At 33.7% G+C, this 16,426-nt stretch overlaps 3 protein-coding genes across 3 annotated transcripts; 1 reads left to right on the top strand and 2 right to left on the bottom strand.

Annotated features, from left to right (window-relative positions):
* Nucleotides 1-1,073: 1,073 nt before the first annotated feature.
* Nucleotides 1,074-7,374, bottom strand: TRIADDRAFT_58384 (uncharacterized protein; the record flags this gene model as incomplete). Its single annotated transcript, XM_002114146.1, has 15 exons — nucleotides 1,074-1,519; nucleotides 1,992-2,187; nucleotides 2,497-2,626; nucleotides 2,775-2,870; nucleotides 2,953-3,146; nucleotides 3,313-3,354; nucleotides 3,422-3,487; nucleotides 3,577-3,693; nucleotides 3,779-4,023; nucleotides 4,176-4,950; nucleotides 5,125-5,185; nucleotides 5,552-5,628; nucleotides 5,725-5,819; nucleotides 6,478-6,635; nucleotides 7,082-7,374. The coding sequence occupies 15 exons, from the start codon at nucleotides 7,372-7,374 to the stop codon at nucleotides 1,074-1,076; spliced, it is 2,991 nt and encodes a 996-aa protein (XP_002114182.1).
* A 1,764-nt stretch (nucleotides 7,375-9,138) lies between these two features.
* TRIADDRAFT_28044 (uncharacterized protein) lies at nucleotides 9,139-11,669 on the top strand (the record flags this gene model as incomplete). The annotated part of the gene is made up of 9 exons (XM_002114462.1): nucleotides 9,139-9,280; nucleotides 10,086-10,150; nucleotides 10,245-10,330; nucleotides 10,531-10,588; nucleotides 10,776-10,861; nucleotides 10,959-11,018; nucleotides 11,114-11,195; nucleotides 11,296-11,406; nucleotides 11,520-11,669. 9 exons carry the CDS (start codon nucleotides 9,139-9,141, stop codon nucleotides 11,667-11,669), a joined length of 840 nt encoding a protein of 279 aa, XP_002114498.1.
* A 2,049-nt stretch (nucleotides 11,670-13,718) lies between these two features.
* TRIADDRAFT_27498 (uncharacterized protein) lies at nucleotides 13,719-16,161 on the bottom strand (the record flags this gene model as incomplete). The annotated part of the gene is made up of 11 exons (XM_002114145.1): nucleotides 13,719-13,854; nucleotides 13,935-14,057; nucleotides 14,141-14,192; nucleotides 14,275-14,406; nucleotides 14,496-14,612; nucleotides 14,778-14,810; nucleotides 14,895-15,012; nucleotides 15,177-15,311; nucleotides 15,444-15,536; nucleotides 15,831-15,912; nucleotides 16,088-16,161. Coding segments are annotated over 11 exons (1,095 nt in total), but the record flags the coding sequence as incomplete, so codon positions are not given.
* Nucleotides 16,162-16,426: the final 265 nt, after the last annotated feature.

The following is a 16,426-nucleotide window of genomic DNA, read 5'->3' as shown; positions in this document are numbered from 1 at the left end:
TTCTCATCTTATAGCGATACATCTAAAAGAAATTTTATATCGTATACGTATATAGCGGTATTCTTCTGTATTTTACAGATACAAATAAAAAAAATGGATCTCATTGAATGACGTTAAGACACTGCTTATTATCTACAACGTATACGGGCACCGATAATTATATATAAGCAACCGTTTTGCCACGACAGTGTCTTAGTTTATAGCCTTTTAAAACAGGAGATAAGTTGGAAATATATTCACTCTAGTACAACGGCACTGTAAACCGGTTTATCTTATAGAGCAAGCTACAACACCAACAATGACGAAGATAGAAATCAGATATAGTCCATATAAATATTATCGCATATACGCTTTAGATTTACGTCAAATTTTGTGCACTGTTATTACTGCACAATAAAGTGAACTATACAGTAGTAACCGATAGTACTATCGGAAAAGATTTTCCACTACAACACTGTTAGTACTACAACTCGTAGATCGGTCAATATAGCCAAATCAAGCGAGTACTAAGTTTATATTATTATGAGTGTACATAAAAGATCGTTACTAATTATTACAAGTTTATCATCATGTTTAGCAAATAAAATTGTTAAGCAAATAACTTTATGAACGTTCAACCAAATACAGAAGATAGAATTACTTTCTACGAAACCAATGCAATTCTCGAAATACGAGGGTAAATTGCAGCTACTGTGCTTGTAGCCTCAACTAACAGCCTATAAGGATGAAAATCGTTTCCCTCATTCAAGCAATGAATTCCCTCTTGGATGTTAAAATACCTCCATCATAATAAAAGTGCTATAAAATTGTAATGCAAGTATTATATTGAATAACTTGCTTAAAAAATTACCGAATCAAAGTATTATCCGTGTACTTAAGAGATCTCTAAGACTGCCATCCTACAACTCTACCAACAAGATAGATCGATAAATGGCTACCGAAAATTAAAATCTAACTACGCACAATAGCGTAATTTTTTAAGTATGATACAGAAAAAGTATTATTAACATTTTAACTAAAGGCAATAATAATTATGGTCAATCAATTTTTAATATTCCTTTATTCAAATATAATTAAAATCGCCTATCTCTGCCACCACGATTCCTCCGATGATATGTTGCAATAGCTCTAGGCCATCTATTACGGTCGATCATTTCAGGATAGGGAGGACGACGATCGAAATTTGGATGAAAATTAGGTCCCATCCTTCCACCATGATATTCAGGATGCTGTGCAGCACGATGAGGCACAAAATCGTGATACCGATGTGGAACAAAGGATTCTCGCCATTGTGGATGAGGTGGTCTAAATTGGTTGTTATCTATCATACTATAATGATCGGAAGGATGGTGATATTCGTTATCAACAGGTCTAAAGTCTTCATTCATGTATTGTCGTCCTCTATCTGAAAAATCTGAACGCATACCACCCTCATCATAACTTGTATAATCTGTTTGTTCATTGCGATTCCAAATTTCTTCTTGGCTAGGCAAACTTCGTTCGTTTATTAACTCATTTCCTAAATTACGTAATTCGTTATCACTACTTGGCCTATTTAGTTCAAAAGTATTTGAGCTTTGACTTTCAATTTCGCTAGGTACATTTATTTTCACTTCCGATGGGTAACTGATAGGTGGTGGGGATGCGACTTCATCATCGTCTAGTTCCCTTTCCTTGTTAGCCATTTCATCGTATTCATCGTCATATGGTAATGCAGCACCTGGATCATAAGGTTCATCATCATCATCATCATCATCAGCATCAGCATCAGCATCATCATTTACTGATGAAATGCCCCTACTACTTGTCTGGATATTAGTAGGCGAAGTAGATATGTTCTGTACAGGATCCCTTTTGTGACTAATGATCATGGCAAGCATACATCGCTCACATTGCAATATACCTACATTACAAATTAGCGTTATTCAGTTTAATAGATTATAAAGATGTAATGAAACGATAATTACATCAGAATGAAAAATCAAACTTACTGGAATCTAGAAGTCCTTTAAAACTTCCTGGTAGCGGACAATTGGAGGTAACAGGAATTAAGTACATATCCTTTACAATTTTCGGACAATTACCAATAACTGCACATCGGCTCTTTGTACTTAGATACGAATGCAATGAAATATAGCCAGCAAGCTCATCGCTGTTAATAGTTTTTATACGCAACACAAAGATATCCTATAGAAAGAAAATATTTCGAAATCACTAAAATCATTCACAACAGATATGACAAAGATATAAAACTAGGAAAAGTATATAAAATAATACTTTAGAATACAACTGAGAGATTTCTTCATAGTAGTTCCACATTGTAGCCAGAGATAGTCTTCCATGAACCATCAGAGTAGAAGGTAATAGCTAGAAATTTGCAATAAACATACATTCAGAGGTGTGATAGCCATGTATCTTTTAAGAATTTGCTTACTACAGGTGCAAATTTACACCATAAATATGTATTAAATGTATCATCCATTTCTTTGTGGTTACCTCTATTACGTCTTCACTTAAACCATGAGCAATGTATGCCGAAGCCGTAAACTCTGCGATACCTGGCATGGAAATCATACCAGACCATACAATATCACTATTTAGTATTGACTGATCTTCACTTCCGTCCCTGTTGAGGATATAGGAATAAAAAAGATGAAACCGGCAATCTTACAATAAACTAATGTTAACATAGCCAGTTTATCACTGTGAGCCAAAAGTAAATCATCTAATTACAAGTGAAAAAGTAGCAGTTAAATTTACTGAATAATACTAACAGTTTCATATATTCTTCATTGCCATCATTGTAGAAGATATCATTATCGTCATTATCATCATGTTCTTGATTTATTTCTGTCATGGCTGTAAGATTCCTATAGTTTCGTTTAAATAATTTTGAAGTATCATTAAAAGTGCCTACAGTACTCACTGTTAATTAATTAAGAAATCACTCACATGTCGCTAAAAGATGGGCCAGAAATATCTGATTCTATTGATTTCACTGTATTAATTCGAACTTCATGCTTTGGTTTTATCCGACCGATGCATATCTTGCAGTCAACATCGAAGACATGTTTGTCGTGATTAACTGTAGTATCAATTTTATTGTCACTATCACTGTTTGATGAAGCTCTTATCGGCTCTGTAGGCTAAAATAGCAAATATACTTTAAGTATGGGATATTCAACAGTCTCCAATTGGGCTGAAGTACGATAGTCAATGTATACTACGAAATGTGTAACCATTACGTTGCCTCAATACTATCATCCGCGTACTAAAAATATTACTGCATATAGCGGAATGATCGTCCTTTACCTCAGATGGAGCAAATTTCTCATCGTTTACGACGAATTCCCCCTATCATATACGTAAAATAATTAAATTTAAAACTGGTGACAAGTAAAATTTTATAATATCTAACTACCTTATGATTTTTCTTTAGTACGGTAACAACATTTTCCGTTTGTGCCAGTTTGATCATCTCAATATTCTAAATAATAATAACATAAAATACAGGAATTATATAGTACTGATATCGTAGAGTTATCACTGATAAACATTTTATGACTACATGTATACTTTTTTGGTTTCCTTTTCTCTCCACTGAGCAAGTTCTTTATTTGCTAGTTCTTCAGAGGTCATCCTGACAAGCTTAGAAGGCGATATATCACCGTGCAAAATCCGCTCGACCAAAGCCTGTACCAAAAATATGAGTTACTTTTCTACTTAATGTTATAAGTATTACAGCGAAAGTGATAATAGTACTCAGAATGAATATTACCTTATTTTTTTCGTCCTTCAAATTAAACGATAGACTTCTATACTTGTTTTTATAGCGAGACCCAGTGTCATTAAACAAATTAAATAATTGTTCCTCGATATCTTTCGACAGTTTACTGACGACACTCATTTGGATAGCAATTTTTTCCGCAACCTTTGACAAAATATCTCGGAAAGCTTTGTAGATGTTTTCCCTGACAGGACTATCGTAATGCAGCTCCCCTGTAGTTTTCACAGATTTCCTCCCTATTATGTATGATATGTGTACATTTTTAACAACTTATAGTTAAATCCTACAATTAGATAACGTCTAAATTATTTGTTACACAAATAGTTCTCGGATATTTCAGATAACATAACCGAATTAAAAAATTCAATTAAAATATCAGTTGACTAACCACCGTCACGTAAATCTTTTTTTCCCTTGACTCTGTTATCTTTAGGATCAGTTATAGTTTTTGTAATTACTTGATCTTGCTTTGCGTATTTTCCCTTAACTTGATCATTTTTAGAGTCTACTTTAGGTTTTGCAATTGTTTGATCAGATTTCGTATGCTTTATCTGAACTTGATCGCTTTGAGATTCCGCTTTAGACTTTATATTTGTCTGCTGGGATTTTGCCGGTTTTTTCTTAATCTGATCATTTTCGGAATCCGCTTTAAATTTCACCAATTTTCTCTTAACTTGATTCTTGTCAATATTGGCTTCAGATTTTATGATTGCTTGATCGGATCTTACTGTTTTTTTCTTAACTTGGTCATTTTCGTATTCCACTTTCGATTTTGTGATCGCTTGATCGGATCTTATCAGTTTTTTCTTAACTTGGTCATTTTCGCATTCCACTTTAGATTTTGCAATTACATGATCGGATTTTGTTTGTTTACTCTTAACTTGATCATTTCCGGATTTCACCTTAGACTTAGCAGTAACTTGATCTGAAGCTGTTTGCATTCCCTTGACCTGATCACTTTCGGTATCCATCCTAACTTTTGTAACTACATGATCAAGTTTTGTCTGTTCTTTAGGCTGATCACTTTTGAAATTTACCTTAGGTCTCGTACTAGCTTGTCTAACTTTTTTTATATGTTTCTCAATAACTTGATCATTTTCGGAATCCATCTTAGATAATGTTGTCAGTTGATCAACTTTCTCTTCTTCAGCTTGACTCTTTATCTATAAGGAGATTATTGTAATATGGCTATTATAGTATCCAGTAAGATCGGTAACTACAATTTTTGCGACATGATGTTACTACTGCCACTAGAGTTGTTTCCAATTGACGACAATAATTAAAGTAGTATTCTCATTTATAAATTTTATTAAAAGTTCTGGAGAATGTCTTCTTACCTTAGTTGGCTTGTGGTTATCAGAAATACTCTTTCTTTTGTTACTTTTCCGATTCCTCATACTTGTAACGAAATTAGGACAAGAAACAATGAAGGATATTTAATGATATCGAACATAAATACGAATTATACTACCTATGTCAATATACTCGTATTAGGGATTGACTCTTTAAGAATCAGAGTTGCTTAAACGGTATGCAAAGACTACATAAGCGTCACGAAGCTATAAAGTGATAATGACGTTTTTATAGCAATGTATATATAGATCTTATGAAAATCAATTGTAATACAAACATAAACAAAAAGCAAATTTTTATTAACTTAGTAGACGTATGCGATAATACAGTAATCTTTATAAAATTGACAGCATATAATGTAAGGTATCTGAGATCGTAGCGAATGGATAACTGTATTGGTTGCTGACTAACCTTGATCTTAATTCTGTCTGTTCAGGTTCATCGATCTTTTCTATTACCGTTGGAACTGGTTGAATTTGTTCCGTTGGCTATTTAACAGGTGAAAAGAAAGAATAATTGTAATGTATTATTGTAGAAAATGATGTGTAATCAAGTACAGTAGCAGATGGATGATCTTTTCCTACCTTATCATGAGCAAGTTTTGGCAACTCATCATCTGTACTCTTACTTATGTCTTGGTTAGGAATATCTTGAGAGGCCTGATCATCTTTTCGCGATACTGAAATTTAAATCATAGGTTATTGATGTAGAATCGCTTGATCTTGAAATTGGGGTATTTATTACAATATCATTTTTACATTCGAAAATATCGCTAATGTTTTGTATAAGTTAGTCGAATACTAAAGCGTCATCAAAACTTTAACTAATTTGGTTACAGACTGACTATAAACGACTTTACTTCTCAGTATGTTAGTATGATATAGTGTACGTGCTGGTAGGTATTCGTAGACGATTTTATACGATATTGGATGATGAAGGTAGCAATGCAAATATGAGCTAATCATGCTTAAAGTAAAATATACAGTAAATGTACGATGATTTGGCTGTTATCCTCATCAATTTACAACATATTCGATAACAAAGGATGTAGACCAGTACTAGCAAAGGAGCTTAACATCTACTCAATAATAGGAATATACTGTCTTTCGAGTAGTCCTTGTTGGTTTAATTATAACATTAGCTATCCTTTTCATCCTCCTCGCATGGCATGTAAAATTACCCATTTGACTAAAACATGCTTTGCCATTTTTCCATTACCGAATGAGATATGGCTATGACAAAGTTTACCATTTTTAATACAGCCAATCCATCGATAAATTAAAAATAATATAATTTTCGTATTAATTCATTCTAGACGGCGATGGATAAGGTATTACCTTGGATTGGAAGGGGATCAACTTGGTTTGATGTTTGGAGACACTTTGTACAAATAAAGTCTTCTTTCTGTTCTTCCATGATGCGAGCTTTTGCAGCATTAATGCCAACACATGAGCCATGATACCATTCTTCGCATCGATCGCAACAAATCATAAATCTATTTTAAAATAGTTAATGGATACAATATCTTTAAGTAATTATCTAACTCCTAGTTTATCATTGTATCATTACTCCAATATCTTGATCATGCATGATATCAACAGTACTGTACAGTACTGTATATTGGTTTGTTTTCCTTTTCTTTCATTTAAATCTCCTGTATGAACATAACAAGGGATTGTTTTCTATGCTTAACTATTAAGGTGTAAGTGTATGTATCTAAACTTTGCTGAATGTTGATAACGATTATTGTATTGGATCGTATGGATATTGATAAACTTCTTGTTAATGATACTGTCATCATAACGAACAGTAATAATAAATAATATCATGTTAATCTCGATGGGTTTCTCCTTCCACATGTATCATGACTCTTTGCAGTGTGGAAAAGAGCCACCAAATGACTATAGACTATCATAGATCGATTAAAACTAGATTTGATACCTTCGATTATGTGGTTTCTGACAGATACAGTATAAATGTTGTTGAGCATGATTTGAAGATGATTTATCAGCATTTGTAGTATTGATTTGAGCTTGTTTTGCAATCATGGTAGGTGTTGGATTACTGTTGTTATCGATCGCTGGATCAAGGCTTGTCTCTCCTGTAGAGCAATTATGGCTTGATGAGTGAGCTTTCAGCTCGGCATCTGCATCCATTTTCCTTTTTCGTCGAGTACCATAGCTATGACCTTGCTTTACACTATTGTCATTACTATTACTGTTGTTTGAAATCATGCTTGGTTGCTTGGATTGATTGTTAATGTTGCTATCTTGACTATTTGTAGTCTGTTGGCCAACATTTTTCTTCTTTTGGTTGTCCACCTTGCTACCACTGCGTGTGCGTAGGCTCATGAATAGACTGATCGCTCAGTTTGTCGATTGAAACTATTTCGAAATTTTCGATATGGTTACAATCTTGTCTGCATCGATGGATAGAAACTTCCTATCGAGTCTTAACAGTGTAATTTCCAATTAAAGACAACTTGATATCGTAAATTTTTAGGTAGAAAAGATCCAATCACTAACTGTATGCAAAATGCTTCCAACGGCCAGGCCAGGTAACCGGTTAAAGCTTCCAAGTCAACATGGACCTGTCTTGACTGGACAACTTCTTGAGTGAGGAGGCAGCCAGGTGGCGCAATATTGAAGTATTTCACTAGCTTGTCAGCTATGGATTACGACATAGGATTGCAGACTCTGCTGACACAACTCAGTGGATGACAACTCATGCGGATGCGTGGTCACGACGACGCTGTAGTGTACATACAGGTCATACTCGTTGTGGGTCACCCGGTACCGCCTGACTCATACTAGCAGGTCACCCTATGGAGTAGCTCGATCCACGCTCAAAATGTTGGACTGGTATGGAAGGAGTAGAATGTCGCAGACATATCGCCACGCTACAGGAAACGTAGTGAAAAGCCAAGATGCTCTCTGGCACAATGCAATCGGCTAGTGTAGTCTACAGTACAACCGCGGGAAAACTAGAACAATGCCTATACTAAACTCTACAGTACAGTACGTACAGTACAGTATATCCAGCACAGTACTACAGTACTGTATACTGTACAGTATACTGTAGTACTGTACAGTACAGTACAGTACAGTACAGTACTGTACACTGTACAGTACAGTACTTTACCGTACTGTGTACTGTACAATGGGTGACGTGAGACCTCAGGCTAGACCTGGTCCGGTCCGGCCCACTTGCTCATGCCTAAATCAGGATAACCCCCAACTCGCCCCAAGTGGGCAATCAAGCTCAATTTCTTCACACGCTAACATTAAACATTATATTATATTATCAACAACGCTGGCTGTGTCACTGAAGTCCACTAACTAGCTAGAGAATAATCTCTGACGATATACTGTATGAATGAGATGATTTCTTGATTACTTTCGTCGTTGCAATACAAAATGATATGATACATTTATTGTATTTGTAATTTAAACGCTTGACCGACTACATTAAAGGTACAGTAAAATGGATCGGATTCGGTGCTAATCGCAGTACCAATCGGGCAGTCACTACTTATATTACTCCTAAGAATCAGCAAGAACATGACTGTCATTGCAACTGAGTCAGTAGCAACACCGATCAAGTTGAAGTTTATATTCAATCTTACTGTACTGTATAACTCAGTGATAAACTGTCATCAGTACAATCATGGGCCATCACTCATAAATAATGAAGGTTAACATTTTAAGGAGTAAAGCAGGTATGTGCTGCAACGGTCTACGGTTGTTGTCGACCTGTCTGTCAGGTAATTTTACGTTGTATAGTACTGTATACTGTATACTTTCAGTAGTAGAGGACAGTAGAATGACCAGAAAATGAGAAACTTGTACCTTTTTTGGATCCAACTGTTCACATCCTTCTTTCCTTCCTGCTGAGTATCTTACGTCCAGCCGTCCATTCAGTCCAGTCGACGGTACATACTGTACTGCTTTCTACTGTAGACTGTAGTCTTCACATTTCTTTACCGCAAGGCTAGGACAATGGCGTTCTCCTCGATCGACTGGAGAAGCGCCATGGAAACATTAAAAAAGTTTAGAGAAGACAACGTTCGAGCCAGTGATGATGTCGTAGAATTAGGAGAACACTTAATTACAAACTATCGAAGTAAATTGGGAAAGGAAAGTAAGTGAGCCATGCCAACTATCTTAATTATAGCCATAGTACTTCGTACTCTTTATGCCGACCGTACTGTACTGTATAGTACAGAACGCGTCTTGACTACTGTCACTACTGTAATGTATCTTGGTGGGCTGAATGGGTGCTTTATTTGCATCGCTTATTGACTTAAAAAGCTCATAAAGAATAAGAAAAATAACCCATACAGACGCTATAGCATCAATTTCATCTCTGATTTGAAACCTAGTCTTGTCAAATAAAAGTCACAACGATCGATCATGGATACAGGACAAGAGACGAGCGCAGTATCAAGCAGCGCTAACTGAAAGCGCTGATACAACTTCTTGTTTGCTCGATGAGTCGGTTGAGTGCATAAGTTGCTGCAGTACAATTCAACGGTAGAATAAATGAACATCTCTCTTATCGATCAATCGGATATAGATTACTATTAGATGCACACAATCTAGACTAGAGATAGAGCGAAATAGTGTATAGGTCGAGGCAGTATCTTTACATAGCTTTGTACCGGTTGATGACGTCAATTGATAAGAACTACCCCGACCTTAATACGTAGTAATGCACATCGTCTAAATTTTAGAAAACTTTAAATTAATTGACTACTACTGTGATTAGAATTTCTGTCAGGAAATAAATAACTTGCTGTAGCCATTATCGAATAATAATTATTATTATCCACCTCCAGTAATAGTACGGTACATTTATTGGTAATGCAAATATCTTTTAAGTGTGTTGCACATCTCTAATATGAATTATTCCATTGATACATTCAACATACTACATGGACTCTTAGTTTGGAACATTTACGAACAAGTATTTATTGCCGCGTTAGACTGTGGGAGAGAAGATTTAGCTGAGGTATGTAACCTATTAGAATATTTCACAAGTGCATTTACTTCTGACTATGACGATTCGATCGATTAACTAGATCATTGCTAAAATCTACTCTTAGGTATGTTTAGAAGCTTTGCAACGGCAATTTCCAAAAAGTACCCGTGTATATAAACTTGAAGCCATGGCACTAGAGGCAACTGGAAAGTACGTACTATATAGCAGTGACTGACAAGTGCATACCATCTTTACAGTATAAAACTGTTATTTGTGTATAATAAATACACATAAATTCGAATATGTAAATGCATGCTAATGTATTCGAGTGTAATGTCTAAAATAAATTCTGAATAGTTTATCTAGCCCCAGGATCATTATTGATATAACTTTCTATCGATATCATTTAGTTTTAAGGAGGCAGAAGAAGTATACTTGAAATGTTTATCCCGTGATAAAGCAAACGCGGTAGGTTTATTTAAGATATCATATTTGTATGATTTGTGTAAAATATGACACCTAATGAATTTGCATTGCATAGTACTTAATACGATTGCATACTGTACATTGATATTATAATTGTTACAAGTTATGTCGATATTTATTTAGTAACAGCTACGATAAAAATATAATTCTGATGTCACTGCAACTTTAGCCGGCAAGAAAAAGACTGGTAGCTATATACAAAGCCATTGGAGATCAAGCCTCCGCTATTGCACATCTTAATTATTACCTGGAATCGTGAGTATTGATAATGTGTACTAAGCGTTACTTGCAAAAAAGTCATATACATTAAATTAGTCATGAACTATAAAGCCTTATTATTATAATTTTTCAGTTTTATGACTGATCAAGAAGCTTGGATGGAGTTGGCTGACTTGTATATAAGCCTTATGGAGTAAGTTTGCATCGTATTGGTTACTGATTATAGAAAAATTTCTTATAATATTGCACGTTATGTAAAAATTATTTTTCAATCGGAAATAATTTTAGTTATTCCAAGGCAGCCTTTTGTATGGAAGAACTCATCCTTACGAGTCCTTATAATCACTATTATTATCAAAGATGTGCAGAGGTATTTGCATGATACTTCAAAATTTGTCTATTTTAGCGTGCCGTAGCAAGATGTTATAAATTTGGTTGATGGAAAAATAACTCTTTTTTCTATCTTTCAGATTTATTATACTATGAATGGAATCGAAAACATAGAATCGGCAAGGAAGTATTTCGCTCAGTCGTTGAAATTGAATAGTAAAAATATGAGATCTCTGTATGGATTTTTCATGGTAATTTTTGAAGTATTTCGGTATATTACAATATATATATATATATGTATACCCTAGGAATAGCTTTACTGCAACGTGGATAAATTCAGTTTGTAAAATTACTTGGTATATAGGCTTCGTCTCAATTACTACAATCACAGAAAATTAGCAGTAAATCCAAAAAAGATAATTCTAGATATGCTGCATGGGCATCTGCGCAAATCATGGAAAAATATCAGGTAGAAAAATGGCCTTCAATTGCCAATGACATACCTTCGTTATGATATTTTTGTATAGTAATGTGCTCCTTTATCGGATTATTCTGCTGTAGGAATTGAAATCGCAGTCTGTAACAGTTGAAAATTTAGGTGCCGTATTAGACTCCTTGACGTTATAACGACGTTTGGATTGAATTCTTTTTATGAGATGTAAATTTATTTATATTTCCTCTCTTAAAGTTAAATTTCTCACATTGAATTCGAAATATTGTATTGGCGTTACTATTTAGACTTGACAATGTAGTATGCACGATGTTACGATTTATGTATCATGATAGACAACAATTTTAAATCCTTAATTGATATAAAGTGGATTAGAGACTGAATAACGCATTTAATCTGTATCAGATGGTGTTTCATCTATAGGAATTAATTGCACGTTACACATACAGTATATACATGTGCATTATATATATTGGCCTATGTACATGTCGTAATTTTCAATCTGTGATGCATGCCATGCTTCTATTGTACTAAATCCCTGGAAACTATTATAGTTAAAATTTCTCTAGTAAATATCGCTTGTTGTAATTCATCCTACCTACCTTCGACAGCGTTAATAATTATTTTTGTATTTGTAGTAAACTTAATGTGCTCTAAATGGTTACAAGATACTCCCGAAAGTTACTTTGGACACTAAATTCACTTCGACTTAGAAGAAGACTTTTACAAAAATTTTTATATTTTTGTTTGGAAGGAGGCATTAAATACAGTACTGTACATTATTGCAAACGGCTATCATAAAACGAGTTTAATAATAGTAATATACTCATTTACGTTAATTCATTGACCTTCATTTTACGCAAAAATATCACTTGATTAGTCAATGGCGATACGGCTAATATCATGGGAAACATAAGTCAAATCCAGTCTGTTTCTTTGTATGATACCTAACAGAGGAATAATTTCTTAGAGCTGGAATTTTCATTAATGCTGAAAATTTGCAATCGTATTCTTTCCTATAGATATAGTATAGGCGTATGTGTTACACATATTTATTTGTTATTACAGAAATGAGTAAAAAGCGTCCTATAGTTGGAACTAAAGATTATTTACTACGGTACATAATATAAAATCCCACGGTATAAATGAGGTTGATTTATTACCTGCAGTTCATACTTAAACCGATAAAGTCATTAATTAGAAAGTAAAATATATCTGTGCTTCACCAATAATTTATTCGTTACATTGTTAAAACACAGTATTAACTTGCTTTATTAACTTCATTCCATTGCTGATAAAGACTACCTAACTAAATCTTTGATCAATCATTAGAATCAGCCACTTTTCTTGCCTTTTACTTGTCATGCTTTAAAATAAGTTTATCTTGCCGTACCTCATAAGCTTCAATCTCCTTAAAACGGCAATAACTGTCTTAATAAAGTCTGAACTTGATCTGAAGTTGTTCTTCATGTAAACGTTTGGAGATCAACGTAGTCTATCAGGGTTACTTTCAAACCATGTTTATAAACATCATAAAAAGATATTAACAATTTCCATTGAACCTTAGAATCAATTTTATGCTGTGATGCTAGAAGACTGTTCATAAAAAAGTTGTTGTATATCAACATAATTACTTCTGCTAAACACAGACTTGACTTATATACTGTATTGAGTTCACTCCATGAACCGTTACTCTGCCAGTTCCTTACAGCAATAAACTCGTTAATCATCACAATAGAACTTCATCGTACTAGAGATCTTTAATAAAGTTAAACAAACTTGAAATGTGCTGATCCCGTGATTTCTTTCGTCTTTATTTCATCGCTTTCTATAGATACGTCCAACGATTCAGTAAAGCTTAATAAATCAGTTTACTATATCAACAATATCAACATTTTTTACAATATAAACATTTTCTGAGTAGCCTCTTGTTATAGCCAACTTATTGTAATTTAAAATAAAAATCCCTAAAAGAATCTTGAAGCCTTTGCAAATTTGCTTCCGTATGATCGGTGATTGAGTCCTAGATATGTCAAAAATAGGTATAACAAGTCATAATTTCATGATATCTACATGTAATATCAGTAATATGCGTTTTTCAAAGAATAGTAGTCAGATCCTAACATTATGAAAGGTTTTTGTTTTTTCCATCGTTATTAGTCGTCGAGCAATATTGGAATTTAAAACTTGCTCGGAGTTGGACGTAACAGTCAGACAGGGATGTTTAGGGATCAATTCATCGGTGTAGCTACATCCAGTATACAGAGGTATACTGTTTCAGATAATATTTAAGTATAGAAAATTGTGACGGTAAAGATATATAAGTACCTAGGTCGATGGAACGGTAACCAAAAAACCAGCCGTCCGTACATTCGCAAATGTTTGGCAGCAAAAGATAATAAATCTTTATAAACTTTCGATAAATTGTATTGACTAGTCTTTGCAAAAGCACTATAATAAATAATTAAAATAGTGTATTTTATAAGTCGATTCTTGGTTGAATAGTATTATTTTTATAGTCATTCTCATAGTACCCATCACTCTTGGATAGGACTTTCCGCGCTCCTTCTCTGATTCCATACGGAGCTATCAGAAATTAAAAGTGATTTTTTAGTTTACATTTAAATTTACTGTTAAGATAAAATACCAGAGTACTAAAAATCCTTACGATCAGTCACAATGGCATCGAAGTGCAAACCATCTTTCCATGCTGGTTTGGCTGCATCTAAAACCATAACATCTACAAAATTTGACTGTAGTTTATATTGGCAATAGTTCGCATAGACGTTCTCATCCGGTCCTAAAGAGTTATATAAAAGTCATCAAATAAGCTTTAAAGGGAAGTTATTAAATATTAACAGTGATGCGACGTAATACATGGATTGATACCTCTAAACTTCGGTCCTTTAGCTCTTGATGAACGACCTCTCCCGTGAAGTATATTGGGATCAATATCAGCACCAAGTGTAAAAGCACCAAAATGAGCACAAGCTAAAGTTATGCTACCTAATAAAGAGCACTATTATAAGCTGAAGCATTTCATAATAATTTAAAAATACACAAGTATGCGGATTGCATTATCTGATTGGTAATAGAGAGCTAAATTATTACAGGTATTAAACTATTGATACAGACATATTGAAAGATAAGCAATAAAGCGTAGGCCCTTACCAGTCCCAACAAAAGGATCATATATTAGGGATCCTGGGCGAACCTAAGTTATTTACTTGCAGTAGTTAGTGACTGATAGGACAGTGTAGTAATTTCAAAACGTGATTTTAATAATACTTGCCAAAGCTTGATTCGCCATAAGGAAGCATAATTCTGCTGACATAGATGTGTTACCAATATATTTTCTTTCAGTAACTTTATAGTTTCGTAGTATATCTCGTTGGCCGAAACCAATCTGCATTGTCAAAAGAATTTTGCTATGAACATCACGCATTGCTAGAATATAATACATGTCGTAAAATGTATTCTAAACCGAAGTAGTATTCCACGCGTATTATTAATCTAATATCATTCATTAAGAATAAATTACGATAATGTTGTAAAGACAACAATACTTACTAAACGACCAAAAAATAATCTAGAAGGCTGTTCTCGTGGCTGATTACAGTCATCTCCAAAATCTTGCAATAAATAAAAGGTAAAGTCAGGCTGTTTTAGCTTCACAGAACCACCAAATGGCAAAAAATCTAGTTTCTGCAGATTGAAAGTAAATATTCACATAAATTATTAATTAATTGCTTCATCAATTTTGATGAATTATTAAATAAATAGCTATACTCTAAAAGTCTAAATGAATGTGGTTATGCACATTAAATTATATCATACCATAAGTAAGTCCTTTTGCTGGGAAAAAGGAACTTTCTTATTAAATGATTCTATCCTGATACTAAAGGTGTAATCGTCCTTATAGAACCGCGTCTGATCATATTACATAAAGACAATACAAAAAAATTTGCATTAAAAGAGTAAAAATTGCATTTGATAGATAAAGTATCTAATCGTGATATCGTTGTTAGTTAGACAAAGATATTTCTTATAAAATTACAAAGTGTATAAAGTGGTTATCAATTTAAGGCTTTCTATTCATTTTCTAGCGAATATCGATGAATACATTAAGGTAGATATAGCACTATTATCGCTGTAGAAAAAAGCCAAATGGAAGGTATGTGATGTTATATGCGCTAAAGATATGTTCCAACAAATTTTTCTTACCAGCTTCTCTTCGGATAAATTTTTTAATTGAGTAAATAAATCTGTATACGTAGTGCTTTGCGCCCACACATCGATAATTGATCTAATTCATTATAAAGAAATATTATGAGTAACTAAGTGTAAATATTAGAGCGTGGATTATTTTTTACTTTTCACAGTGTAATTGCAGAAAAGATACTACTACTAAATGACATTATTGATGAACGCTTTACATACAAGCAACTTCGAGAGAGAACTCTTATTGATGCTAATTTTACCTTATTAAGACTGATCTACTTAAAATTTTGACAGCGGACTCTTCATCAGGCAGACCAATGCGAACAAAAGGATTCTAGACGAGCAAAGGAATTACAGTTTACAACAAAAACAGTATTGCCAAAGATGTCATTCATTTGCATTGAGATAAAGTAGTATACTATTATGGGTAATGACATTTATTTTTATAACAGGTTCTTAATTTGTTATATACTAGCAATTGCTAATGTTATAATTTACCGGATCGAATTTAAACATCCAGCACGTAATATTTAACAATACTTGCAGTCTTTTATCATGAATGATATACTCATAAGTATCAAATATTGTTCATCATGCTT

Source organism: Trichoplax adhaerens, genomic scaffold, assembly GCF_000150275.1.
Source record: "Trichoplax adhaerens TRIADscaffold_7 genomic scaffold, whole genome shotgun sequence".
In the NCBI taxonomy this organism is placed as follows: Eukaryota; Metazoa; Placozoa; class Uniplacotomia; order Trichoplacea; family Trichoplacidae; genus Trichoplax; species Trichoplax adhaerens.
The sequence above is the reverse complement of the archived record's forward strand: the minus strand, read 5'-3'. Positions and strand labels throughout refer to the sequence as shown.